Raw genomic sequence first — 26,875 nt, forward strand, 5'->3', positions numbered from 1 at the left:
CTATTTTAATGCTGGTCACGATGGTGGTACGTGGAGAAACAAATATTTTTTAAGTGACACTTGGTATAAAAAGTTGACTAGGACATGCACACTCCATTCATTATTTGTAGATTAGGACAGCAGTATAGGAATGCACATTTCATTTCCAGTAATTAGTGTGTGCCTTTTAAGCATTAGCGTTAATGACGTCATGCGCATGTGTGGCGCGCTAATAAAGAAACAGCAGCCAGCAATTAAATTCGCCATCTGCAGTCAAGCTGGCGCTTTATTTTGCAACGTGAGCGACGAAGAGTAGCACAAAATAACATGAAACACAATAGTGTTGCAAACATAAGCAAAATGTGTCAATAGAAAGCACTTGTGGTAGCGACGCGTGTGCACGGCTCAGAAACAAACCACCCACTCGCCTCATGGCTCCAATCCTTGCAGTTTTTTTTTTTTTTAATTTTTTTTACAATCATCATCCTGCATGAACGTGCTCATCCGCTTCACTCGCCACACTTCCACTAGACCAGCGTCCTTGCGTGTGGTGCGTTCCTTAATTCTCAACACAAAATGACACCAAAAAATAAGCGCATTTCCACAGTGCAACTTGGTTTTTCATCTCCTGCAGTGCAACAAAAACAATAAATAGGCGTCCTCTGGTATATATTTCTATACACGTTCTGGTTTCTACATGAGCACGCAGCTCTTGGCCCGGTCCTTCCTCAAGACGGGCGCTTGGTCCGCGGGCTCAGTCCGACCCGGCAGCGGCGGGAGGGCCAGCTGCGACGCGCGCTTCAGCCCCCGGCGGGAGGCGCTACGCTTGAGCGGCGGCTTGTGCGGCCGGCGCACGGACGCCAGCGTGGTGACGTGGAACACGTCCCGCACGCTGTTCTCCGACACCTTGGACGTGCACTCGGCGTAGGCCACGGCGGCCATCTGCCGGGCGATGGTGCTGCCCTGCAAACACGTCAAAAGGCAGTTAGTTTGTTTTTCATGTCAGATATTCCGTGTATGATCGAACCACTAAGGTGCAACAAAGGAGCGTAAGGGCCGCACAGACAAAAATCTTACGAGTACGTATATAGTACATTCAACAAGTGAAATTACAAGTATTTTTCAAGAGAAGCTGCTGATCTAATATTAAGAGAAAAGGTAGTATTTTTTGAGAAGTCACAATGTAATGATAAAAACAAACATTTTGGAAAGAAGATGTATTATCTTAACTTGTAAGGAAAAAGTCACAATGTTATGAGAAAGAAGTTGTGTTGTATTTTATTTATTTTTAAAGTCCAAATGTTTTGAAGATTTAAAAAACATTTTTTTTTTAAATAAAGTTAGAAAGAAGTCAGAATTGGTGAGAAGTTGCATTTTTGAGGAAAAAAGTTGTAATATTTTAAGAAAAAATAAATAAATATTTTTTTTAAAGTAAAAGTGGTAAAAAATAGTGGTTATTTTGCAATGCTATGAGAATTTTTTTTTCCAAGGAGTTACAATGTTTTTTTTTAAATGTTGCACTTCAAATAATGTAGTATTTTTTTTTTTTTTAAATTTAGAAACTTGTTATAACGGTTATTTACTTATTTTAAAATTCTGGCTTTCTATTATTATCTTAAATTGAGCATAAACATGTCTAGGTTGTCTCAATTAGTCTGGATATCTTAAGATAAAGCAAATTACCCTTAAAATAAGTTACACTGGTTCTTTCAGCAAAGGTCTCATCAAAAATAATCTTATTTCAAGATTTAATACCAAACACAAGTAAAGCAAACTCTGTACTTGGAGATTTCAAAGTCACTAATGTCCGCAATGTACATTCAACATAGTATTAGACAATATATTATTATATTATTTTATAGCTAATGTATAATGCCTCTAGTTGAAATACAATTTGTCAAATTTGCATTTTTCAAATTACTATGGCTACTTTTTGGCCAGTGACTGTAATGATCCCAGAAACATCACATTCAGGGTTCGACTGTCACATTTCAAACTTTGACTCTTGCAATTTTGAAACAACTACAGTTAAATCATAGTACAGTACTTAACATACATGCTAAAAATATATTAAATAAGTTTAAATGTGTCCCATTCCTTTTTAGCTCCTGAAAAATAAAGAAATAAAATAAAACGTTTTTTAGCATGTAGCTTGAATAAAGTTTAACACATAAAAGAACAAAATTTTGCTTATGGTCCCATTTGTTTATTTACCTGACTCAAAGTGAGTCGAAATGCTGTGATATGTTTTTAACAGTTAATTAATTAATACATTTATTTTTAAAAAGAGTGTAGTACTAAAATACTGCTGTACTTCTCTCAATTTTAGCTGACAAGGATAGTCTTCATCCAGAAGCAAAGCTTGACGTGTCCAGTCTTCGTTTTCAATGGCAGCAAGTGTGTCATTGCTGTTGGTAATTTGCCAGGTACATTTGACAAAGAAAAGTTAAAGGTGCACTGTGGAACTTGTCACTTACTCGCCACTGTCATCTCTCGCCAAAAGCGTAATCACAGCCTCTGAGTCAAGTTAGTGTTGAGGCCAAATGTGACCGACGCCTCCCCCTGTGGCGTCAGCCTCGCCGTCGACATGTCACGTTGGAAAAATTATGGAAGTACAACCCGCAACAAACGGGCACCGACGCTAATTATTAAGTACCTTCTGCACATGTGTGAGAACTAATTCCCCTCCATACCATCAGCGGCAGTAGTCATTATTTTCCTCATTGTTTGAAAAAGGTAACTGGAAAGCTCTTCAGGCGGCGGGATATAAAACAAAAACAAAGATGATGTATTCCCACGCGAAGCACACTCTTTACAGTTGCATGATATATCATATAGTGCTGAATTCATCTTTTCTTGTTTATGTCCAACTACAAAGTGTGATAATGTGCAAAACGAGCGATATAGTAACACTGACTTGCATATGAAAGGCCGTGTATTGGAAAGGTTTACACTGATTATCTGCATTGGTCACGTCCCCATGCGCTGATTTGCTAGCTAACAGCCAATCAACGCGATCGAATGTCACAACGGGCTGAAACATCCTCCAAACGCTAACCAATGGGATCCGACGTCTTATACGTTAATCAGACGGCGCACACCGACGGTTACGCCTGGACGCTTTCCGACTCATGACGTCGGATTGGTGTGTCCTGGCCTTTTGGCGCCACTCCCCCCCCCCCCCACCCCATCCCCAAGAAACTGTAGTGTGGAGTGTTGGTCTCGAACACTCCACACTGAAGGTAAGTCAGAATGACATTCATTTATTGGAAAGCAGTTTGGGATTAGTGTCGTGCAATGGTTAGATTGTTGGTCAAGGTTGTAAAAGGGCCCTCATTGGCCTTTTGATAAAGGACACCCTTATAAAACCATACTGGGCTTTTTTTCATTCATTCATGTTTCAGTATGTCATGTATATTTACTTTCGTTTCCTCCGTACAAATTAAAGTTGAGTTGGAATAGCTTGAAGAAAGGACTGTGACATGTCAGAGCACGTTATAATTGTATTACGTGATCGTGTTCTAGTCAAGTTGTACATAAAGTACAAATAAAGATTGACACTTCATACTCCGTTTCAGTATTTTTTTTTCCATGAATAAAACAAAAAATATTTTAAGAATGTTTGCCTTGATTTGATGCTTAGAATAGGTATTTTCAGCTTATTCTAAGCAACAATAAAAGCCATTTAACCTTTTAAAATATGTGTTTAAGGCTTATTTTAAGATTTAATTCACTTTTTTTGTTGCTTAGAATTAGTGTTTAAAGCTTTTTTTTAACATTTTTTTTTTTAAATTCCTTGACTTGTTACTTAAAATAAGTCTTTTTCGCTTATTCTAAGCAACAAATAAGGGCATTTAACTTTTAAAATAAGTGTTCAAGGCTTATTTTGAGATTTAATTCACTTGTTTTGTTGCATATAATTAGTTTGTAAATCTTATTTTAAGATAAATATAGATCTATACATTTGTCTTATTTCAAGAAATCCAAATTAGTAAAATTATCTTGCTGCATGAACAGATAATTTCACTAGTTTCAAGTAATTTTCCTTTTAAATAAACGTTTACATCTAATATTTAGACCCTGCGTTTTTGCAGTGTGAATTTTCAAATTGAAATAAAAAAATTGGGGGGGGGGGGGGGGTAAAAGTAACAATGTTACAAGGAAAAGTCATAATATTTTCAAGAAATAAAGCTTTACTTAAAAAAAAAAAATCACAAAAAAGTCAATGTTTTACAGAAAGTTCGAGAAGTTTACTTTTTTGTGGAAATGTCGTAATTTTGTAAGAGAAAAATCACCTTGGTTTAAGAAAAGTCATAATAATTTGAGAAAAAAAACTTTAAAGGTGTATTCAAGGATCTTCTCAAAAAGTAGAAGCCAAAGTCATTTTGTTTTTTTAATGCACATGCTCAGCTGGGGGAAATACCTACACTAAAAATTTCGGAGTGATATTTACTTGAAAAAAACTAGTAAAGGTTGATGCACTCCGAAATTCTAAGTAAATTTTAACGATCCTTAAACGATCCTTCAATACACCTTTAACATTTTTTAGAACAAAGTCAGAATTGAAGATTAAGTTGCAATGTTATGAAGATTTTAAAAAAAAAAAAAAATTTTTTTAGAAGTCACTGTTTTGAAAACCGGCATAATATTTTAAACAATGTAATATGTAGCATGTAAACAAAAAGTTAATTTTGAAGAAAAAATCATCAAGAGGAAAGTCCAAGTAAGCAGCGCCAATTCCAAATGATCCCACAAGGCAGCCTGAGACCCGTGTGACAGTTTCCACTGGCATGTTTGATTTCTTAATGCACCTGTTTTTGTTCCTGTGCCGAATGTTATAATAGCACAATCCTGAAACGAGCTTTTAGCGGTTGTCATTAAAGGTCGGCGCATCAAGAGCGGAGGACGCAATGTTCTCCAAGACGACCACATGTTGACAACAAAGTGCAAACACGTCAGTGTGTTGAAGCCATTTATAGAGTCCACCAAGGTTACCTCACTCATTTGTTGTAATTCAATTGAAAACTGCTGTACAGAGTGACCTCTTCCTCCTCCTCCTCCTCTTCTTTTTCGTCCTTTGTTCCGCTTTCTGTGACCATCAAGAGCGTTTCCCATGATTCCTCCGTTCACACGCTCAAGCTTTTCATCTGCACACTTTGATTTTTCCATTCCGGCAGCACGCAACGGTCCGCATGTGAGACGCATCCGTGTCCTCGAAAAAAGGTGGTGTGAAACGGGCGCGATCAGAGGCAGATTATGGAAGAAACATGTCGGGTTCAGGCAGCGGCCAGTCCTACTGGCGACGCCTACGCTGTGCTCAGAACTCAATTTGAGATCAACAAAGGGTGAGAACGATTGGATTACGCTGCACGGCTTTTGCAATGTGACAGTCACGGGGGGACACTTTACTAGGTACACCTGAAGGACAGTGGTGGGAAGTCCATTTTCAGGTCATCTGTGCCTTCGGATACGAGTATCCTGACAGGAACCGTTGAGCAGACGATTTGTTGCTTTGACTTGAATGCAAAAATTTGAGATACAAGCGCCATTTGGACAGTGGACAAGCAGCAGTTTGGAAGAGAGTGAACAATTCTTTAAAAAAGAGGCTTTAAGCTGAGTTTGACAGAAAGTAAACAAAAACAATTACATGTTGCATGTTGCATATTTAACAAGCACACAAGCTCGCTAGGGTGTGCTCAACAAAGAACAAAATAAACTCGTATCTCAAGGCAACAATTTACTTTTGGATTCATTGTTTTCATGACTACTTACTTTGAACTTTTTTACTTCCCATGGGCACACTACCTGTGGGAGGGGCCAAAGGGGAGGGGTGCATAGAGAGCTGGGCGGCGACCAAATGCGGTTAACTTGGCGTACCGATCCCCGGTTACAGAAGCTAGCACTTGGGACATGGGATGTCACCTCTCTGGCGGGGAAGGAGCCTGAGCTGGTGTGTGAGGCAGACAACTTCCGATTAGACTTAGTCGGATTCGCCTCCACATACAGCTTGGGTTCTGATACCAATCCTCTTGAGAGGGGTTGGATTTTTTTCCACTCTGGAGTTGCCCACGGTGAGTGGCGCAGGGCAGGTGTGGGCATATTGTTTCTGTCGGTAACGGCTAGCCAAGAGGAATGCGGCTTGGGCGGTCGCTGAGGCATGAGTTCAGCATGGCCATGGAAAAAAACTTCCGGATGACTTCGAGGAAATTCTGGTCCACCATCCGGCATCTCAGGAAGGGGAAGCAGTGCACCATTAACACTGTGTATAGTGGAGATCGGGCACTGCTGACCTCGACGTGGGACGTCGTGAGTCAGTGGGGAGAATACTTCGAAGACCTCCTCAATTCCACCGACACACCTTCCTTTGATGAAGCAGAGTCTGGGAACTCTGAGGTGGGCTCTCCTATCTCTGGGGTCGAGGTCACTGAGGTGGTTTAAAAGCTTCCTGGTAGCAAAGCCCCGGGGGTGGATGAGAACCGCCCGGAGTTCCTAAAGGCTCTGGATGTTGTGGGGCTTGTGTGGTTGACATCTGGGACAGTGACTCTGGATTTTTAAGAAGGGGAATCGAAGGGTGTGTTCCACCTATCAAGGGATCACACTCTTCGAGGGTGCATGGGAGCTCACTCAATGTCAACGAGTGCTTTGTGGACTTGGAGAAGGCGTTCAACCGTGTCCCTCGGGGAGTCCTGTGGGGAGTCCTGTGGGGAGTGCTTCGGGAGTACGGAGTACCGAGCCCCCGGTACGGCCTGTTCGGTCCCTGTATGACCAATGTCAGAGTTTGGTCCATTTTGCCGCAAGTAAGTATTCGTTTCCAGCGAGGGTTAGACTCCGCCAAGGCTGCCTTTTGTCACCGATTTTGTTTATAACCTTTATGGACAGAATTTCTAGGCGGAGCCGAGGCGTTGAGGGGATCCGGTTTGGTGGCCTCAGCATTGTATCTCTGCTTTTTGCAAATGATGTGGTGACGTTTGCTTCTTCAAGCCACGCTCTCCAACTCTCACTGGAGCGGTTCGCAGCTGAGTGTGAAGCGGTTGGGATGAGGATCAGCACCTCCAAATCCCAGACCATGGTCCTCAGTCGGAAAGGGGTGGAGTGCCCTCTCCAGGTTGGGGATGAATTCCTGCCCCAGGTGGAGGAGTTCAAGTATTTTAGGGTCTTGTTTACAAGTGAGGGCAAGATAGAGCGGGGGATCGACAGGCGGATTGGTGCAGCATCTGCTGTAATGCGGACTCTGTATCGGTCCGTTGTGGTGAAGAAGGAGCTGAGCCGAAAGCCAAAGTTCTTGATCTACGTTCCTACCTTGACCTATGATCACGAGCTCTGGGTCATGACCGAAAGAACAAGATCCCGGATGCAAGCGGCCGAAATGAGTTTCCTGCGCAGGGTATCCAGGCCCTCCCTTAGAGATTGGGTGAGAAGCTCAGTCATCTGGGAGGGACTCAGAGTTGAGCCGCTGCTCCTCCGCGTTGAGAGGAACCAGTTGAGGTGGCTCGGGCATCTGGTTCGGATGCCTCATTGATGCCTCCCTGGAGAGGTGTTCTGGGCATGTCCCTCCGGCAGGAGGCCCCGGGGACGAGCCAGGACACGCTTGGAGAGACTGTCTCTCAGGCTGCCTGGGAACACCTTGTGATCCCGCCAGAGGAGCTGGTTGAAGTGGTTGGGGAGAGGGCTATTGTTTTACTGTATTTTTAAGAACAAGCTAAAAATTAAGTAATGACAATGTTTTTTTGTTTTTTTTTAGGAACAAATGTTATAATATCAGAAGTTATAATTTTGAGAACAAAGTTGGAATATCGTGACAAAAAAGTTCTAATATGATGAAAATCACAATGTGACAACATAAAAGTTATATTATGAGAAAGTCACAATATTTAGAGGATTTGGAGTCATTTTGTGAGGAAATATAAAAAAAAATTAAGAGATAATTTTCGGTTTAAAAAAAAAAGGTTTAATTTTAAGAAAAGCCTCAATTGTATACAAGTAATGACAAAAAAGTTATATTTGAATAAAAAACAAAAAGTTAGAGAACTTGGTCATAATTTTGTACGAAAAAGTCATAGTTAAGAAACAAAAAAGCTGACTTTTTCCAAGAACAAATTTGTGACTTGTGAAGGCAGAAGTTTTGATCCTGCTCTTGTAATGTTGTGCCACTGATGCCGCAGATGATTGTTGTTCTCCTCCGTCCTGTTAGACACTCCCAAGCATGTAACACCATCTTTTGTTTACGTGTCTTATTTACGCGAGTGCTCTGTTTCCCAGCTGCTGACGTTTTTTGTTGAAAAACGCATCAACTTGGACAGCGCGGCAGACAGCTTTTTGTTGTGTGACAGCTTTTGTGCGGCGCCCAACAAACGGAACAAGCTGATTAAAATTCACAGACTGGCCGAGCGGTTTATCAGGCCTGCCTCGGCCTGGCGCGGAGGTCGAAGAGGCCGGACTCGCTCGTTTGTCAACGTCTGTTTTCTAGCGTTGAAACATGCAAATATGCGTGCGTATCCACAGTCACGAGGTCAGCGAAAAATCCAACTAAAGTGCCGAGTCCAGCGATCTGTCAGACATTCTCACATTCTGCTGAGAACAAATAAAGAACAGCTGATTTTATTTTTCAGCTTTTAGAATGATTTTTCCAGGTTTCTTTTTTTTCCAGGTTTTGCCATATTCAATTTTCTTTAGAAGGCTTTTAGTTTGAGTCATCGTTTTTTTGCAAGACTTCTGACCTGCCACTGAAACTAAACTGGGTGACACCGGGAAGCACATTTCTCTTCATAGTCTTGAGATTTGATTGTACTCTTCAGAGATCCAAGACCTCCTGTGCCAGATGTAGTAAAGCAGACCCAGAACATGACAGAACCACCTCCATATGTTGCTTGTCAGTTTGGCGACACATTGTTTATTAAAATAATTCACAATTCAAAAGAAATGGCTAATTTTCATTGGTTGATGTTCATACAATGTTTACTTATTATTCCTTTTGTCAGATTCAAGTTACATCTGTGGCCACTTTCAGTTTTTCTTTCATTAATTGAGGCTGTACCAACAATTTTTGTGCATGTGCGTACATGCACTTTCACCATTGAGGTCCCCAAAACGAGGGCGACCTGGGAGGTCATGCGGCCTTGTTACCTGCTCGTGGGTGACAGGGATGAGGCGCTGCTTGGAGAGTTCCCTCAGCGTGTTGACGTCCGTCCTCATGTCCAGCTTGCAGCCCACCAGCACCACTTTGGCATTGGGACAAAACTCTTGCGTCTCCCCCTGCCACTGTGCACACAAACAACAACACAGACCTTTTACTATTGGACTCTTGGTTGTTTTTGTTTTGTTTTGTCCTCGATTCTGTCCAGCAATCAAAGGAGTAGGCTACAGTTAGTACCCAAATGGAGAGGGTGCCAAATAGTAGGGCTGAACTATTCTGAAAAATATCTAATTGCGATTTTTTGGGGGGCGGCCCTCAATATTGTGACTGACATTTAATAAGCAAAAAAAAAAAGTGCTATTCACTAAATTGTGATTTACAGTTTTTCGCCATAGGTTTGGCACATTTCTTGAAACTGAGATGGCATTTTCAAAACGGCAAGCTCATTCGGCCAAACAGACTTACGTTTGTGTTCAGTTCATTAGCAAAAGCACATATCCATCCTAAAACTGCACACATATGCTTCACTCCAAGTTCCTTTCTCAAACAAAGAGTCGGTACTTTCACAACTGCAAAGATTCTTCTCAATTGCTTTGGCTCATCTGCATTCACTTACTTCTTTTAACAAAAGTAACTTGGATGATTTTGCACAACACCATGGATCATCTGCAAAAACTCACATCTCTCCCAAAACAGCTTACCTATGTGTCAAATTTCTACGTCATACAAGTAGTCAGTGCCCCCAATATGCATCGTCCCTTTGGCATTGTGTGAGCACTGCAAGTCAAAATCCTTTCAAATTCCTTTCAATTCAAAGTTTGCGGTTTGACAAGGAAATTGCAACACTTTTTATTCACACAAAGTTACTTACACATTAGAGTGTAACAAAGAAAGTGTAAGCCGAAATCTGTATATTCATGAAAAATTAATAACTACAATTGTACCTAGCGCACAGCGTAAATGAAGAACCAACTTCTGCAACACTTTCACTCCACAGTAAATTGAGGAACGAACTTACGACCTTCAGCTTGGGAGACAGCCGATCGACTTCCTGAGCCACAGATCTCCTGCTGTGTGCTAGTATGTCTCTCGTGTCAGCTGGAATCTTCATAACTCCAAGACCAAAAACATCTTGGGGCTAAGCAAACAGTAGAAGTGGCGCAGCTCAGGTGGTCCTGCCGCCGTCTCCCAACCTGAAGGTTCCTCAACCCTTGAGTGACTTTTATTTTATTTTATTTATTTCAATTCCTTATTTTACTCTCTTCCAAGTGTAAATATTACTCTAAAACTGAGTCTATTTGGTCCAACTCAAAATACAGTCACATTTACTCTAAATCGTCAAATCTACTCTACAGAATTGACTGTGCAGTCATTATCGTCACCTTCCCCCTCTTGGCCATCCATACGCTGCTCTTTGTTTGGCCAAAGGTTTTCATCCACGTCGCAACCGATATTTTCCCTTGCAATGCTGCGAGGAAAAAAATGGTGTGAATGTCTCAACCATCCAATGATCCCCTGTGATATGCTGGACTAATTTTGACAATTGAACAGAGGATTTTGCATATTAGACTGAAAAACCACTCATCCAGTTTGATCATCAAGATCTATTGATTTGGAAAATGTGCTAAATGTGGGCACATTGTGCTAACTGTAGGCTAAATGTACACAACCATTTGCACAGATCCACTGAGGCAATTGAGACATGTACTAAGACATTGGCAATTTGATGAAAGCAATGAGAAATGCCATTCAGTTCGCACCAATTGTAAGGTGGTTTTGGGATTTGTCCATGGTAGTTTGAAAATGTCATCTCAGTTTCAAGAAATGTGCCAAACCTATGGAGAAAAACTGTAATGAATATAAGTATGACCGTATCTCATACGATCTCTATTGGTCAAAGCAAATAGGCATTAAAGTGGGCCAAAAAGAGCCAATGCCTGTTCCATTTGCTAGCACATCTGTCCTTGGCAGAGGTTTGTGCGTCATCCAAGCGCACAGCAAAATCAAATTAGCTTGAACAGAAATGCCATATGTCCGATAAATAATTGCCAATTCTACCACAAGTGCAGTAATCAATCAATATTTTCCTCATAAACAAATTCATTGAGGTGAGTGGCTAGCATGTCTGTCTTGCAGGTCAGAGTTTGGGGATTGGAACGCAAGGTCTGGCATTCCTGTGTAGCGTTGACATGTTCTCTCCTTGCTCGTGTGGGTTTCCTCTCAGATTCCAAACATATACGTTTGGTTCTTTGAATACAGTGGTGAGATTTTGAGATTTACCACATTCATATGTCAAATCATATTTTTACATTGAAATGAATGGAAATAATCTATTCCAGACTATCTCCCATAAAACAATAACAAATGTTGATTGGAATTTGTGTGTGAGTGTAGTCTTGTTTTTGTTACGTAGTGGGGCCAACGTTTCAGGATTTTACAGAGTTGTAGGGTCCACCCGTCCATGTGGGGCTATCTTGCTGGGCCCCACAAGTTAAGACCTCTTTTTGTGGGTAAAGACTTGGTTTTAGAGTTTAGGTTTGAATTGGGTTATGGTTGAGGTTAGGGTAAGGAATAGGGGTAGGCAATAATTTTTGATGGTTGGGGTTAGGGGGAGCGGCTAGGAAATGCATTATGTCAATGAGATGGCACCACAAAGATAGTAAAACAAACCTGTGTGTGCGTGTGTGTGCGTGTGTGTGTGTGTGTGTGTGTGTGTGTGTGTGTGTGCGTGTGTGTGCGTGTGTGCGTGCGTGCGTGTGTCAAATGGGGCTAGTGATGCTCAGCTGAAACAACAGTTTCCTGAGTGTGTGTCACAAAATGTTTTGCATGATGTGACCATCGTCAGACCTTCCGCTCAACCTTTCAAAAAAAAAAAAAAAAACTAACAAAAAAATACCTCTGACTTCTGGAGTCCCGCCCCTGGCCTGAAAACCAGCACCAATCAAATTCTTTGATTGTTTAACCCTTGTTCCTCAGCAGCGGCCTTGCTTGTCAATGCAAGTCAAAAGTCTAATTTGGGACGGCCGTTGTCGCAACAGGTTTTGAACGCGGCCCTGAGATGAGATTAACAGGGCGACGGCTAGGGGTTAGGGGTCACGGCAACCCCCTTACCTACCCCTCCCCTGTGTCGAGGGGATTCATGGGAAAACTAAAAGCTTGACCTTGGATCTGTTTGGCCTGTTGACAGGCTCCACTGAGGCTTGGCCAGATATCTGAGGGTGTCCCGGGTTCGATCTACAAAGTCTGCAGAGGGGCAGACAATCTGAAGCTCACCAATAGCCCATTAAACATCTGTGAGCCCATAGACACAAATAGATATTCATGTATACTGTACAACTATCTGATTATTTACTGTAATTCAAAGCACACTATTGATTTGGAATCGCTGCTTTTTGTCTGACTTTTCAGGCATTTTGTCAGTCTGATTTTTAATGACTAGCACAACCTTAGCCTGGGCAAGTTTCTCCAAAAGCAAGATGATTTACTATGTGTGTGACCAATCCTACCTTCCGGGCCGCCGCCTCCATGTCCACTCCTCAGTAGGAATTTTGCCCTTTTCTTAGACTTATTAAGCGTGACGCTTGTGTGCAGCCTCGCTTTGATACGCATTCTCAAAGCTGATTTGCGTATTGTCATACCTCCCCGACCTTCCATTCTGCAGGGGATTGAAGGTCAAGTGGATATTTTGATGAGATAAAAAGGAGCAGTGAGGCTGCCGTTGGTTACTACGCTACCAAGCCGCATGTGCGGGGATTGGATCACAACAAGCCACTGACCTTTTTAATGACGCTGTCCAGAGTCTCGGGGCGGCTGATGTCGAAGCAGATGAGGACGGCGTCGGAGTCGGGGTACGCCAGTGGCCTCACATTGTCATAATAGGAGGAGCCTGCGGACACACGCACACACATGGTGAGAAAAAGGTCGGGACAGGCAGCGAGAAATAAAGCGGTGCGTTCATCCTCTGACCATATGAAGAATTATGTCCAATAGGAGGTTATGTGAAAGTCAACATAACCCTTTCCAAGTTGTTTTCTTTTATCAATCTAGAACTGAATGAATCCATACCAAGCTTATCCTAAAAAAAAAAACTTATTTCAGGCCGTTTTTACGGCAGATTTTACAGGAAAAGTGAAGCCCTGAAATAAAACTAAAATAAATTAAACTACTCATACTACAGAGGGAACAAGAAGACGTCGTGGTGGATGACCTGCATTTACAATCAAACAATTGTCCCATAAATGTGTTACTTTTTATTTTTATTTTTTGGTCCAATCAGATTTCAGCCTTAAAGTGTTGCCATGTCAATCTTATCTACCCAGGGTAGAATCAGAATCAATAGTGCTGGTCGATGTAACTTCAACAATATTAGCAATGAGACTGCAATCAGATTTCAAATTCATCCGCATTTTTCCATCCTCTGACTAGTTGGTCAGATGAAAACTTGTTACAGACGACTTCCACTGTCAAAACATATAAGATAATAGATATTGCTGGTATAAATTGCTGATCTTACACTGAGCAGCCAGACCCTTTTGTATTTCCAGGTCCCACTTAAATAAGAAGCCAAAGAAAAAGCAAAATGCACAAATAGCAGTAATCCTTCAGATGAAGCTTTTAAAGCCACAATATCAAAGGTCACACTGGGTAGTAGGTAATGTCTGGTTGGTACTAGATTTCACTTTCCTTTCTTTTCTTTGATCCTTCCTCGGGTCTCCTGACAACGTCACGACTCTAGCTGGATTCTGAAGTATTCGGTTTAGGTGAAAGGTATGGGATTTTTAATAGGTTTTAGGTGAACTAATGAGTACAGACTCACACGCATGCACACACGCACACACAAACACACACACACATACTCACCCATATACAAAACAAAAAACAAGAGCAATGATGATGACATGTCAAATCGGTAAAATTACCGAATGAACAATACTGAGCTTTCTCTCGAAAAAAAACCACACACTTTCTCTACCTCACACTATGATCCCCTGCCCCAAATACACAAACAAATCATGTTTATTGTTTAGCATTTACAAAAGCTACGGCGATTACATGTATAGAGCAGTCGTTTCCAAACTATATGCCTTCTACACACCACCAATTAAAAAAAAAAAAGAAAAGATGTCGCCCTCCCACAAGTCGCACACCTCAAAACGGCAAGACAGACATTTGCACACTTACTCCCTGATTGTTGCAGCATGTACCCACAGTGCTTTGCGTTTCAGCATATTACAGGAGACTGAACAACACAATAAATAGTACATAACGGGGGGTCTTTGGGAATTTAAATAACACAGCTGTTCAGTTTTGGGGTGTAGGCATAGCTAGCTAGCTAACTGCACGCTTTATGGGTACAAATGGGCCAAGTAATTGTAACTAACTACGTAAGTTTGTTGCAGTTAAACTGGACAGTCACTGATATGAAGACGAGACCAAAATGCACTTCACTTAATAAATACTGGTCTAAAATCTACTGTATGGACATTTTCGTTCATGAACAAAAACGAGATGAAAATTATATGATTTTGTAAAATCTTGTCAAATGCAACACTGTCATGTGACACACAGTGCCCCCCCCCCCCCCCTTTTTTTTTTAAATCCGCAGCTACATGCACAAACCCCATGGAACAGACAGGAGAGATTCATGGTGAAAGGTCCAAAAAATGTATTAATTATAGTTATAACGTAACAATTCAATGGCTGTAACGTTCCAACTATAATGTTAATCCAACCACTAACTAATGCTAGCTAATTTACTAGCTCATAGCATGGAGGCATAATAGCCACATGTTGATATACTGTAATTGTGTATTAAGTTGTCAAAAAGATGAGATAAAATTTAATGTGAAATAGTTTTACATCCGAAATGTCCAACATTATCGGCTAAGGGGTAAAATGATTGTCCTCACTCAAATGTTAGATTTATAGTCGACTAAAAGTTGACCAAATAAAACTAGGATGAGGTTGACTGACTATGTTAAAAACTAACAAGCGTGATTGAAACTGGACTAAAACTAAGACTAAATTTCAAAATGGCGGATTAAAGGAACACCAGCGGAGACTCTTGCCTGAACCAAAATGTGTCACTAAGTACTGTTTTAGCCAACTAAAATGGTGAATAACATCTTTAACAAAGTCTATATCGCCATAATTGAGTACGGTTCTCAGTCTTTGCTCCTTTTCAGCAATTATCTTTAAACTAATCAGTCTCGTCAGAGTTACCAATTATTTGCCACATGGGATGAAATTTGAAGCATATTTCTACAGAACATTTGGCTTTAAGTCCTAATTGAACCACTGCATCTCGTTCTCAGGGTATGGACAGGCACGAGGGTGGTCTCCTATTATCAAAGGAATGTGGAGTGGTTTGACAAAGTGAGGCTGTAGTGGTGCGAAGGCCGCCCAGCCTTTGTTCCTCATCATCTCGAGAACAGCGGCACAAAGGTTGAAGCCTTGAGAGGCGTTGCTCAAACTGTCTCTGAATCTTGCCTACTTCTCAGAAATACTGACACTTGGCTCCCATTCACGCTCATTTTGGCACCTGGCTCTAGTCAGAAGAATCGGAGTTTCTCGAATTGGACGCAACAGAGAAGAAAAGCAAGATCTTTTTCATTTATGGCCTTATTTAAGAGAATTATTTGATGTTGACAGCTATACGAATGCGTCGTAAAACCCACAACCTTCAGGCCTAGTGAAGTTTTTTAATTGTATTTATTTTTTTATCAGTTCATATAATTAGCTAATCATTTCACAACATTTGCAAAGCAATGGGAAGCTTGGTTTCAAAATCATATGTAACGTGATTCTTTTTGTTAGTATGAGCACTAAGTAAGGAAACTATTTTGTTTGATGGCAGTGAACAGTTGGATTCTTGTTGACAAATATACTGTAAACGTTCACATTCTGCTTTTACCCCAAAATCTTTTAACTCATTTGAATTCATTTGAACTATTTCTATTAGTTAAAAAATGTTTCCGACTTTTGTTAACAAGAGTATGAAAACCTAGATTTTTTAAATTGTACATTAAGAATAGATGTAAAATTTCTGATAAATAGTGAGTTAACTAGAGAAGTCATGCAATTAATTACAAAAAAATAAAAATAATCGCCTGACTCCCCTAATTTTTTAATAATCTTTTCTTTTTTTTCTAATTGCATCAGGGGATTAACATTTTTAATTGTAATTAATCACATGACTTTAATAGTTCTAGGTTTTCATACTCTTGTTAACAAAAGTGGAAAAAATGTTAAACTAATAGAAATGGTTCAAATGAGTTTCTGACGTCTACAGCCGTCAACGGCAGTGAATGAGTTAATACTTCTACCATCTCTACTTAAGTACAGAGTTTACTTCCACCTCCTCTGTTCTCTTCCTCTCCCTCCCGGAAGCCAGTGGCCAACCGGCCTCCTTCTTTTTGGAGCGCAACAGCATCAATATTGTGAGCGAACGCCGCATGCGTCACTGCTCACTAGTCGACTCGTTAAAGCATACTTCAGTCGGAAATGCACAAAGGCAAGCGCAGCCTGTTTTTAGCCTCCCTCTGTTCTCTTTTTGCGAGTGACAGAATAAGACGACAACAATGGCGAGCATGCGGCAACGTCACTCAGAGCGCCGTATGCCCCCCGAGGGTGACCTGCTATCGCGCCCCGCTGAGAACAATGCAGCAAACAGCCTGGAACGTGCTCACAGGCTGCACGTTACACATGGATGCCTTTCAGCCTCGGGGCTGAGTGGAGGTGGTGAGTTTGTAAAGCAAAGTAACGTCGGAAAATGTTGCTTTTCAGCAGCAATTAAAAACGGAACTCAATATTTGGTTCAAAACAACACCAATAGGAGATTTTGCATCAGAAGCATACAGTATATCTACGTGTGATTTTAGGTTGTATATATTGATTGGCCTTTGGATGTTGACATTGTAGCTATAGACTTGCTTTGAATGAAGTGATTACGTTTAAGACAGCTTGATTCCGGTGTTTGTTGCCATTGAGGAGGACCAGTCAAGGACACGGTGGACATCAGTCTGCATGCGAAGGAGGCCGGGCAGCGAGTGATGACAGAAGCAAGTAGGGAATTAGGCAAAATCATGCAAATGAAGCAGGGGGACACTTTAAAAAGCTGTTTATATGTTTAAATTTAGAGGCTGTTAACGAGGCCGTCGGGACGGATGCATCAGCCCCAGATATCAAAATGATTGGCAGGTCACGGTCACAACGGGCCTTCGTCTCAGCAAGAAAACCACGCATGCTATTTCCCCTACGGGTGACCCGGGAGCCGCCTCAGCACTTCTGGCAAAGTCAGACACAAAGTCCTCGGAGAGGGGAAAAAGTGCATGGCGGCTTTGACCAAATAAAAGCCAATCATCAGAAGCGTGGGGGGAAAAGAAAGAAAGAAAATTCTTTAAAAAGACTTAAACATTTTTTTATTTATTAATTAAATATGTATTTATATTTGTTTCTTAATATTCCGTATACTCTCAAGTGGTGATAATCTTTTTTCTTGTCCCAAAAAAAAAAATCCTCTATATGAAGTTGTACACACATTAAATTAGGAAGTTCCTTCAAAAAAAGAAGAAATAAAATGTTTTGCCTGATCGGTCAGTTTAAGATGGAGCGTAATCTCGTATTCACCAACTCTGTCGACATTTTCCACAAAGTGTGTGAGTGTGTCGTCTTGTGTGTTTTCTTATCACCTCACAGAAGCCCGTTGACAGAAGATAAAAGAAAAAGACGGTTGTCGGGGTCGAGCTGAGATGACCGCTTTCGGCCGGGCAGATCAAATAAAGCACCACCAGCGCTCTGACCTTGTTGACGGACAAAAGGTTAAGTGAATCTGGTGTAACCGGGATAAAAAAATAAAATGAAATAAAACATCAGGCCAAACGAGAACAAGACAAGGACAGACATAAAGCACAATGAGGGGTCCGTGTTGGGTCTTACAAACTATGAAGGTCATAGTTAGTCAAACTATCCATCCATCCATAGTAAGGGTCCCCAACCACCGGTTCGTGGCCCAATTTGGTACCAGGGCAACACACAGACAGATTTTTTTTCTTTCTGAACAGACCATACATTACTGCATTTGTCAGCACCAACAAACATTAACCCCGTCCACATCTACAATAACTTTCTCAAAGTGAATATGCGGCTGTCCACTAAAAGTGTTGCTCTACTGTTTATGTTCCACTATTAAGCGTTTAAAAAAGAGCTAACTGTTAGCATGTCAATGGCACTTCCCATTGTTTGTTAGCATTAAGCTAAGATGACTTGTTCATAAGGGTATGTTGATTTAAATACACATGTAGTTGTTTCTGTTGGATGTTTAGTTGAACAGTAATTTTCACCTGGGAATGGTGTAAAACAGACTCTTTTTTTTTAATGAATTGTTTTGAATGAATTTGCCAAACTGCTTCTTCCTGTGAAGTAAGTTGAATTAAGTTCACTGACACCATAAAGTGATTGTTTCACAAGTTTGTGCTTGTGAGTCAAAGCAAGACAAAAAAAGAAGAAGAAAAAAAGCCAAATGACAGCTCGCATCACTGTATATAATCATATTTAAAATTTCATGTGTACCGGGGATTGAAAAAGCAAGGAGAGTGTCTGTCGTATAAATATACAAGCACAGTCAATTAAATGGTCAAAGATCGACACGCTAAAATTGACAAACGCACTATGTTGTTTGTGGTTAAAAACAAAACAAAAAAAACAGTATTTATACAGTTATTAGTTTTTCAGCAAGGTGGGCTACATGACGGCCAGAGTTGCTGTTTTTCTCATGATTGTCGCATTCTTCCGCGTCGCTCAGTGTGCGGGGGACCTTGGACACTACTGCTGTACACCTTTCAAAGTGAAATTAATTTCTGAATGAAAGTCCAATGGTAGCCTACGGTGGTGAAATTGTTAGCACATCTGCTTCATTGTTCTGATTTAAGGGGTTTGAATCCAGCCTCCAGCTTTCCTGTGTGGAGTTGTGCATGTTATAACCTAAATGCTATGCCAAAAGGGCAAAAACATATATCTTTTGACCCTGCATACTCAGCTGATTTTTTTCAAATCATGTCAACAGATGCATGTTTTGCCCTTTTTCGAGTCTGAATGGTAACCTGACACGAATTCATCAAGACTCAATAACTGTAGACAAAAAGCTGGGCTGGGCAATAAATCGAATTAATTCCATACATTGTCATTTTAAAAATCCAATCGTTAAAAATTTGCTAAATTGTGAAATCAAATTTTGTCTTCTGGATTATTAAAAGCTTTTGTTATGTTGTGTTACATTCAAATGTTTTTGTGAGATGTAATTTTGCACAAGTGGCGGAATGCTGGATGGGTGCTTTACAAGACATTTTTACAATAGCTACCAACTACTTCATTGTGGCATTTAAGCACAAATTATGAATGTTAAATTTATGTTAAAACTAATTTAGAATTAGTATACATTATTGTTGTCTGAACATTTTTGCACAGGAATTATTTTTGAATAAATGAAACCTTTTAAATAAATGTTTGTTGGGTTTATTAGATTAAAATCGATTAAAATTGTAATCGTCCTGTAATCGCGATTTTATTTTTGGGCCATATCGCCCAGCCCTATGTACAAGTAAAGTCAACATATTCAATAATGACCACAGAGTACAACAATAGCCACAAGGCACCCTACTGGGCATCCTTGAATTGTTTATGCTATGTTAAGATGTTCAGCAAAACAACCCACTTCCAATTAAACTGTTGAACTGAACCAAACTGTTAAACTCAATTTTAAAGCGATCCAATAAAACTCTGACCTGTGTTGAAAACATCTTGACTCCATAACAATAAAGCTTCTTTGGCTGAGGCTGAACAACTTTTAGATGCTTTTAGGCTTTCAATGTGTTCATCATCTGCGGAATATTCACCTTCTTGTTGTTTGCTCATTGCTAAAAAGCCAATGAAAAAAAAAAGCCTTTCGCCTGAAGGTTCTCTGATGTGTCGGCGCGCATATGGCAGAGAATCAACGGCAAGCAAACAGCCTCATTAGGCTGCCGAGACACCGGGTGCACACACAAACAAAAGCGGTTTTAATACGCTCTCAAATGTCGGCAAAGCGCAACCCGAGAAAACACAGCCGCTCCTCTCCTGCAGCTGTTTCTCCTCCCCGAGCTACCACCTTTGCTGCCGGGGCGGACGAGTATCGTAGCAACCCCAGTTGGGGGTGGGGGGGAGTGACGGGGGAACGTCTTCTTTGAGGGGGAAGTGAAGATTGTTAGAGGCTAATAACTCTGGCGCATAAATGATTAGTGGCCATTGAATGAAAGAGGAGAAGAAGAAGAAAAAGGGGATTGGCAAGGAGACTTTTTATTGCTGGAGGTACACCCAAACAATAATAAACAATGTGAAGCAGTCCTAAAATGACTCTAGTGGGACTGCAGCTATCAAACGTATTTATAATTGTGTACTCAGATGAATTGATTAATAATTGATTTGCATTACTAACACAATAACGTGCATGCGAAGTGTCTATCATTTTTGTCCACTGTAACATCTGTCACTTTGAGTGTATATGGCTATAAAAGGCATGGTCTGGTGAGTGACGTGGGTGTCAACGAATGAGTGTTTCGTTAGTCTGCCAGGTGTTAGTTGTGGCCATCAGTAGCTCATGTAAGAATTTTATTATGCGCTAGTTTTCTTATCATCTGTTAAAAAAATATATTGAGTGAACTAGCTGTGGTAGGCTATAACTACATTAGCTAACGTTACCTTCTGTTGGCGATCACGGTAGTGACTGTTGTGGTGAAAACTGCACTTTACCAACCAGGACCTTCTCTGTCTTTTACAGACTCTTTCCTCCCGCCTCTAATTATTTTTATATGGAGTTGGACTTGCGATTGCAGTAACATGAGTCCATGTGGGAAACTTTGCCGTGAGAAGCTTGAAGGCAGACATTTTGCTTTAGCTTTTTTTGCAATCATATTATTCGAGTAACCGTTACACTTCTACACTTTGCAGTCATACTCAGAAAATTTGAATACATACAGTACAGTATGTATTATTCTTTTTTTAGTATGACTGTGCACTATGCATTGCCTAACACTGATATTCATACACAAAAGTTTGAATATGTTCAACATTTTCAAGTATGACTGTTGGTATTATTTTATAACACAGCAAGATAATTATACGTTTGTGAAACAAAAGCCTCTGTGTTGTTAGTCGACCCAGCAATATTTCACCTTTGGAGGCATTATCAGAGGGCGACCAAAGGTGGTATTTGGAACAACAAGACTAACAACAGATGTTTTCTGTATTTCGTTAGCCTATTGGAACAAATTGTTTTTAAATGACTGTCACAAATATCAATAAAAGATACCAATGTGCTTGCTAATATTTGCCTTTCTCCTTTTTGTCTGTGTTGCTTCTCAGTCATCCATGAGGTAATTTGACACTTCATGTTTGTTGATTTTGTTATTCCCCCACCCCCCGTTGTTTTATGAAAAAAACACTCTGACAATTATGCTAATAAGCTAACAATTTAGTTTTCCACCTGTGGCTTGTGTGGTTTTATTTCTTGCCATGTACCCTCAAATGTTACATTGACTAATCTGCTTGACCAATGAGTGACCAGTAGTGAGCCACAGGTGGATGGTACAAGTCCTGTTGTGGATCAAAACTGTGGACAATTTAATGTAAATGTGTTGCCATAGCTAAGGCGTGAAATTTTTGCTGGAATTAATTATTGTTTGACCAGTGAACCATTTAACGCATTAAGGCCGGGAGCCTGAGAACGCATTTGTACTGTTAAAGCCGGGAGCACTCCAGGGCTCTTCTCCCTTTAAATTCGGGAGACCAATTTTTGGGTAAAACTTTCATTTTAATGGTGGCTATTCGTCCTATTAGAGAAATAGGAAGATTATTCCAGCATTGCAGGTCACTGTGAATGCTATCCAGAAGTGGAGTAAAGTTTAAATGAATTAAATCAGTTAATTTAGGTGAGATTTTTATGCCTAAGTATTTTAAATTACCTATAGGAAAAGAGAAATGTGGGTCCTGGCTTGCAGGGTTCCATGAATTTTCTGTAATAGGTAGTAGTGTTGATTTTGTCCAGTTAATAGAATAATCTGATAAATGTGAGAATTTAGTTATTAAGTTAGATACTCCCCCTAACGAGATAGCAGGTTTTTCTAAATAAAGTAAGATATCATCGGCATATAGATTCATTTTGTGTTCTGTTACCCCAGAGTGAATTCCTTGAATCCTTCTTTCCTGGCATATGGCTAATGCAAGTGGCTCAATAAATATTGCAAATGATAGGGGACAGTGGGCATCCCTGTCTTCTCTCTACGCCTCTCTGTAGAGTAAAGCTCTGAGATATAATCCCATTAGTAGTAACTGTAGTTTTAGGAGAATCATATAATACTGAGGAATGAATAAATGACTTCCCAAAGCCAAATTTATTTAGAACAGCAAAGAGGAAGGACCAGTTAACTTAGTCGTAGGCTTTTTCTACATCCAGCAATATAATAACTGCCTTTTTATCATGCCGCTGTGACAGGCTAATAAGGTTAAAGAGCCTCCTAATATTATTAGAAGAGTGACGACCTTTAATAAAGCCTGTTTGGTCGCTATGAATGATTGTCGAGATTACGGTTTCTAGTCTAGATGCGAAAGCCTTAGTGATAATTTTAATATCAGTGTTAATTAGTGAAATCGGACGGTAACTTGATGGAAGGGCGGGGTCTTTTTCTGGCTTAAATAAAAGTTTATTTGCTGCTGTAATCATGTGTGGACGTATGTAACCATTAGTTTTAATTTCTGTTTCTACGCTTAAGAATAATGGAGCAAGCATTAACCAAAAGTGCTTAAAAAAATATAGCCGGATAACCATCCGGGCCAGGTGCTCTGCCATTAGGCATACTATCTAGAGCACTGTACAACTCGTTTATAGTCAGTGGCGCATCTAAGATATCTTTATATTCAGTAGATTACAGAGGCGTATTTAAGCTACTGAGGAATGCCTCAATATGCTCAGGGTTAGGCTTGTTAGTTTCTGAGTATAGGTTGCGATAATAGTTATAAAAATTGTAATTAATTTTTTCTGGTGACTGTGTGCATTCACACTTGAAAAAGACCGGTGCACCGCAAAAAAGAAGGTAAATTCCTTCTTAGTCAGGTTTTTAAGTCTTTAAGCTGTCGACGAGGCCAAAATCATCCATATATTCCCTTATTACTTTAGCGGATTGTAATCGCCTTATACATGTCGTATGAGAACGATCATTTAATGGATTTACTACTGTGTTAAAGTCTCCTCCAATAATAATAGTGGAATTCGCTGCTAAATCACACAGCTGAGAGAAAAAATCGTGAAAAAGACCGGATCATCATTATTTGGGGCATATAAATTACCAAATGTATATACTTTATTAAATATAGTTACCTGAATAATAATGTATCAGACCTCTGGGTCTGTTACTGTATTATTTAAAGTAAAGAATAAATTCTTATGTATGAGTATGCAGACTCCTCTTTCAATATCAATTAGTTTTAATATTGTAAAATTTCCAAGAAAACTTTAGGTTTTGGGGCGGTGACTCAAAAGTCACCCATAAGTTTTAGAGATATGGTTTGCCAGGCGCTTTGGGCCTTAATGGGTTAATTTCCGAGTGTCTGAATACATAATTTGCCCTCAGGGGACTTGTAAAAGCTTGTTGTTCTTTATTTTTGTCTTTACCATCATTTTCAGTGCAAATGCAAACATTGAGGAAGCGATAACACTGCCACCAACAACCAAGAGTATTTTTGTTGGACCTGTTAAGAATTTTTTTGTTGTTGTTATTGTTGTTGTTGCAATCTCTGGCAATTAAGGCTTGGCATGGCAGTAAATGATTATGGAATATCACACACACTCGCTGAAATCCAATCATTGTTTCTGCAACAAGTGCACTCTTACGTGTCAAAGCAGCTCTCACAGCCGCAGGTAATCCAGAATTCCACCCGAGTCCGAATAGATGTCCACGTGTAATCACTTCAACTTTGGCTCAACTGTCTCAAGGGGGTGTGGTAGAACTCAAAATTATTGAATGATTGGCGCTTTCCAAACGTAACCATCAACAATTTTGGTTGACAATAGCGTATACAGCTGCAATACAGACTTGTGTAAAAAAGAGAGATTCTTCCTCATCAGAGGTGGCAAATCCAGGTCCAGAACGTAAAAACCCTGCCCCAGGTGCTAGCTTGCTAGCTCCCTAGCTAGCTCCCATGGTGCTCGTTTACCATTTAGGAATGCTAGCTAGCGAGCTAGCATCAATGACTAAAGCCAAATTGTGGCAGGGTTTTTACATTCTGGACCGGGATTTGCCACCTCTGTTCCTCATGACTTTTGTTCAGACAAGTTGCTGCCAAAATGTTCTGTGATAGAAACTAAAAATAAAAAGCATCCCAGAGAAGCATGACTGTTAACCTCCCGCCGGCATGCAGAGAGATGGAGATAGAGGTTAGTCTGCCCGCCTGCAGCCTCTCAAGCCCACTGAGCCCTGCTTGTGATCGTACTCAAGCCTCGCATCTCATCCTCAGCCTTCTGGCCGAGTTCTGCCTTCAATCCATCTGTCGCCTGGAAGCGTGCCCATACAGATCAAAAGTTGCAGTACAATTGGAAACAGTAGGGACCGTCTATTCAAAACAGGTTGATTTCAACAAGACTTGGAATTAGAGATGAGCACGAATGGGTGGCAACTCAAACGGAGAGGAGAGTTGGCCGTTGAAAACGAACACTGGATTAGAATATTCCCCATTCGAGTCAGAATGCGTCATAGCATATTGTTATCAGAAAGGAATGTTTGGATGAGATGTCCCGTTTCCCTTCTTTGTGGGGATTGCACGTGTGTAAGCTACGTACATGGGACATTTGAGAGGATGCCCAGAAATAGTTGTGTGTTTGGGAATATTGGGCAAGCTAACAACCAGGGTTGGGAGGGTTACTTTTAAAATGTAATCTGTTACAAGTTACCTGCTATAAAATTTAGTTAGTAACATAATCCAAGTACCATAATATTAAAGTAATGTAACTTGATTAATTTTGATTACTTTTGGATTACTCCAATATTGAGTTTACTTATGAAGGCAAAATAAAAATAAATATCACCACAATATATATTCTATACAATGTGCCCCTGCTATTTGCGGGTGATAGGGACCCGGGCAGCCTACAAATAGCAAAAATCCTAGTGTAATTAAAAAGCATGTAGGCTATTGATTGATTGATTGATTGATTGATTGAAGGCCATATGCTGTTTTCGAACTGTCACTGAAAGCAACCACACCTCACAGTTTGATAGATAGATAGATAGATAGATAGATAGATAGATAGATAGATAGATAGATAGATAGATAGATAGATAGATAGATAGATAGATAGATAGATAGATAGATAGATAGATCTAATGAAGATGACGATGCGTGACATCAACTGCAAAATGAACTTTTATCCCAGTCACAAGTTTAGCCGTGTATATGTTGTGTATGATAGTGAATTGGTGGGAGGAAGATTTGTTTGGAAGGTGTAATTCACATTATGGTTGTAGGCTAAAGGCTAGCTAGCAAGAAGCTACAGCGCGTAGCATGCTGCTGGACTCTCAGCTCAAACTTTCGCTCCGAGTAAGTTCCAGTGAATATCGGTCGCCATTTCCTCCTCCCGCTCGTGAAACTTTTTCAAACTGCCCGCGTGGAGGACACGACTAGTCAGTTCGTGTAGAAATTGTAATCCCTCGAAGTATTCCCCATTTTTAATAAATGTACATGTAATCGGATTGCATGTTTTTTCCTGTAACTGTAATGGAATACAGTTAAAAAAAAATTGTAATCTGATCACGTAACGGCGGTAAATGTATTCCGTTACTCCCCAAGCCTGCTAACAACATCGTAGCAACGGGAATATTTTGCTGCCTAAAAACCTCGCCAGTGTTGATACTTGGGCGGGCCACCCAAGTAAATTGGCCACCACCCAATAAGTTTTCCAGAAAATCTTTAAAAAATATATTTAACAAGAAAAAAAAAAATGTCGCGACAGGATATACCGCATGTAACGTTAATTCGCTGTCACTCACTAGTGGATCGTAAGGCTAGAGGAGACGTAGTAACAGGACTGAGATCCACCTCCCGTCCAACCCCCCTCCTCTCCCCCCCGCTGGAGTCCACCCACCCAAGTAGATTTAAAATCTGTGGGAAACGCTGCTCACTATTGGCCTCTCACGACTTCTTAGTAACAGACAAAAAATAATTTTGCAAATGTGGACACTGGCCAGGTCTGAGCGACAACTAGCTTAGTGCTAGCTAGGACTCAACAACAGGCTAGTACAAAACAACGGGGATGAATTTAAAAAGAGACCAAAGAGCAAACAAGATTCTGGTTCTTCCATTGACCAGGGTATGGTGCATCTAAAAAACCTGACATAAATGAATATCACTCGTCTATTACAATTTCATAATGTACGGATCATTCAAGCCATCTCATTTATTACTCAAATACACAAAATTCACACATTTTCTAAAGCTCCAAATTTCAAATATTGACATATTCACCTCCAGTTTCCACATGCATTGAGCAATTAAAACCATTTCAAGTTCAATATATTCAGCTCATGCAATGTCATTCAGTATAATTCCATGTCATTCCAAATCATTCCACATGCTTCAGTGTTTTTTAATTCAGCCTTTCAGCCTTCACAAACACAATTTCTCCAGAATATATTAAAAACATAAAAATATTAAAAACTTTACTGTTCTTCGAACATTTGG

At 40.3% G+C, this 26,875-nt stretch overlaps 1 protein-coding gene across 1 annotated transcript in view; it reads right to left on the reverse strand.

Annotated features, from left to right (window-relative positions):
- Positions 1-239: 239 nt before the first annotated feature.
- The window catches only part of rnd2 (Rho family GTPase 2), a 48,288-nt gene continuing 21,652 nt past the window's right edge, over positions 240-26,875 (reverse strand). Inside the window, exons 3-5 of the mRNA XM_077556245.1 lie at positions 12,889-12,998; positions 9,103-9,237; positions 240-942 (exon numbers count right to left, since the gene is read on the reverse strand). Of these exons, the coding sequence (XP_077412371.1) occupies positions 673-942; positions 9,103-9,237; positions 12,889-12,998 (515 nt within the window). The 3' untranslated portion in view covers positions 240-672. The remainder of the gene's footprint in view (positions 943-9,102; positions 9,238-12,888; positions 12,999-26,875) is intronic.

Source organism: Vanacampus margaritifer, chromosome 2 (genome assembly GCF_051991255.1).
Source record: "Vanacampus margaritifer isolate UIUO_Vmar chromosome 2, RoL_Vmar_1.0, whole genome shotgun sequence".
NCBI classification, from domain to species: Eukaryota; Metazoa; Chordata; class Actinopteri; order Syngnathiformes; family Syngnathidae; genus Vanacampus; species Vanacampus margaritifer.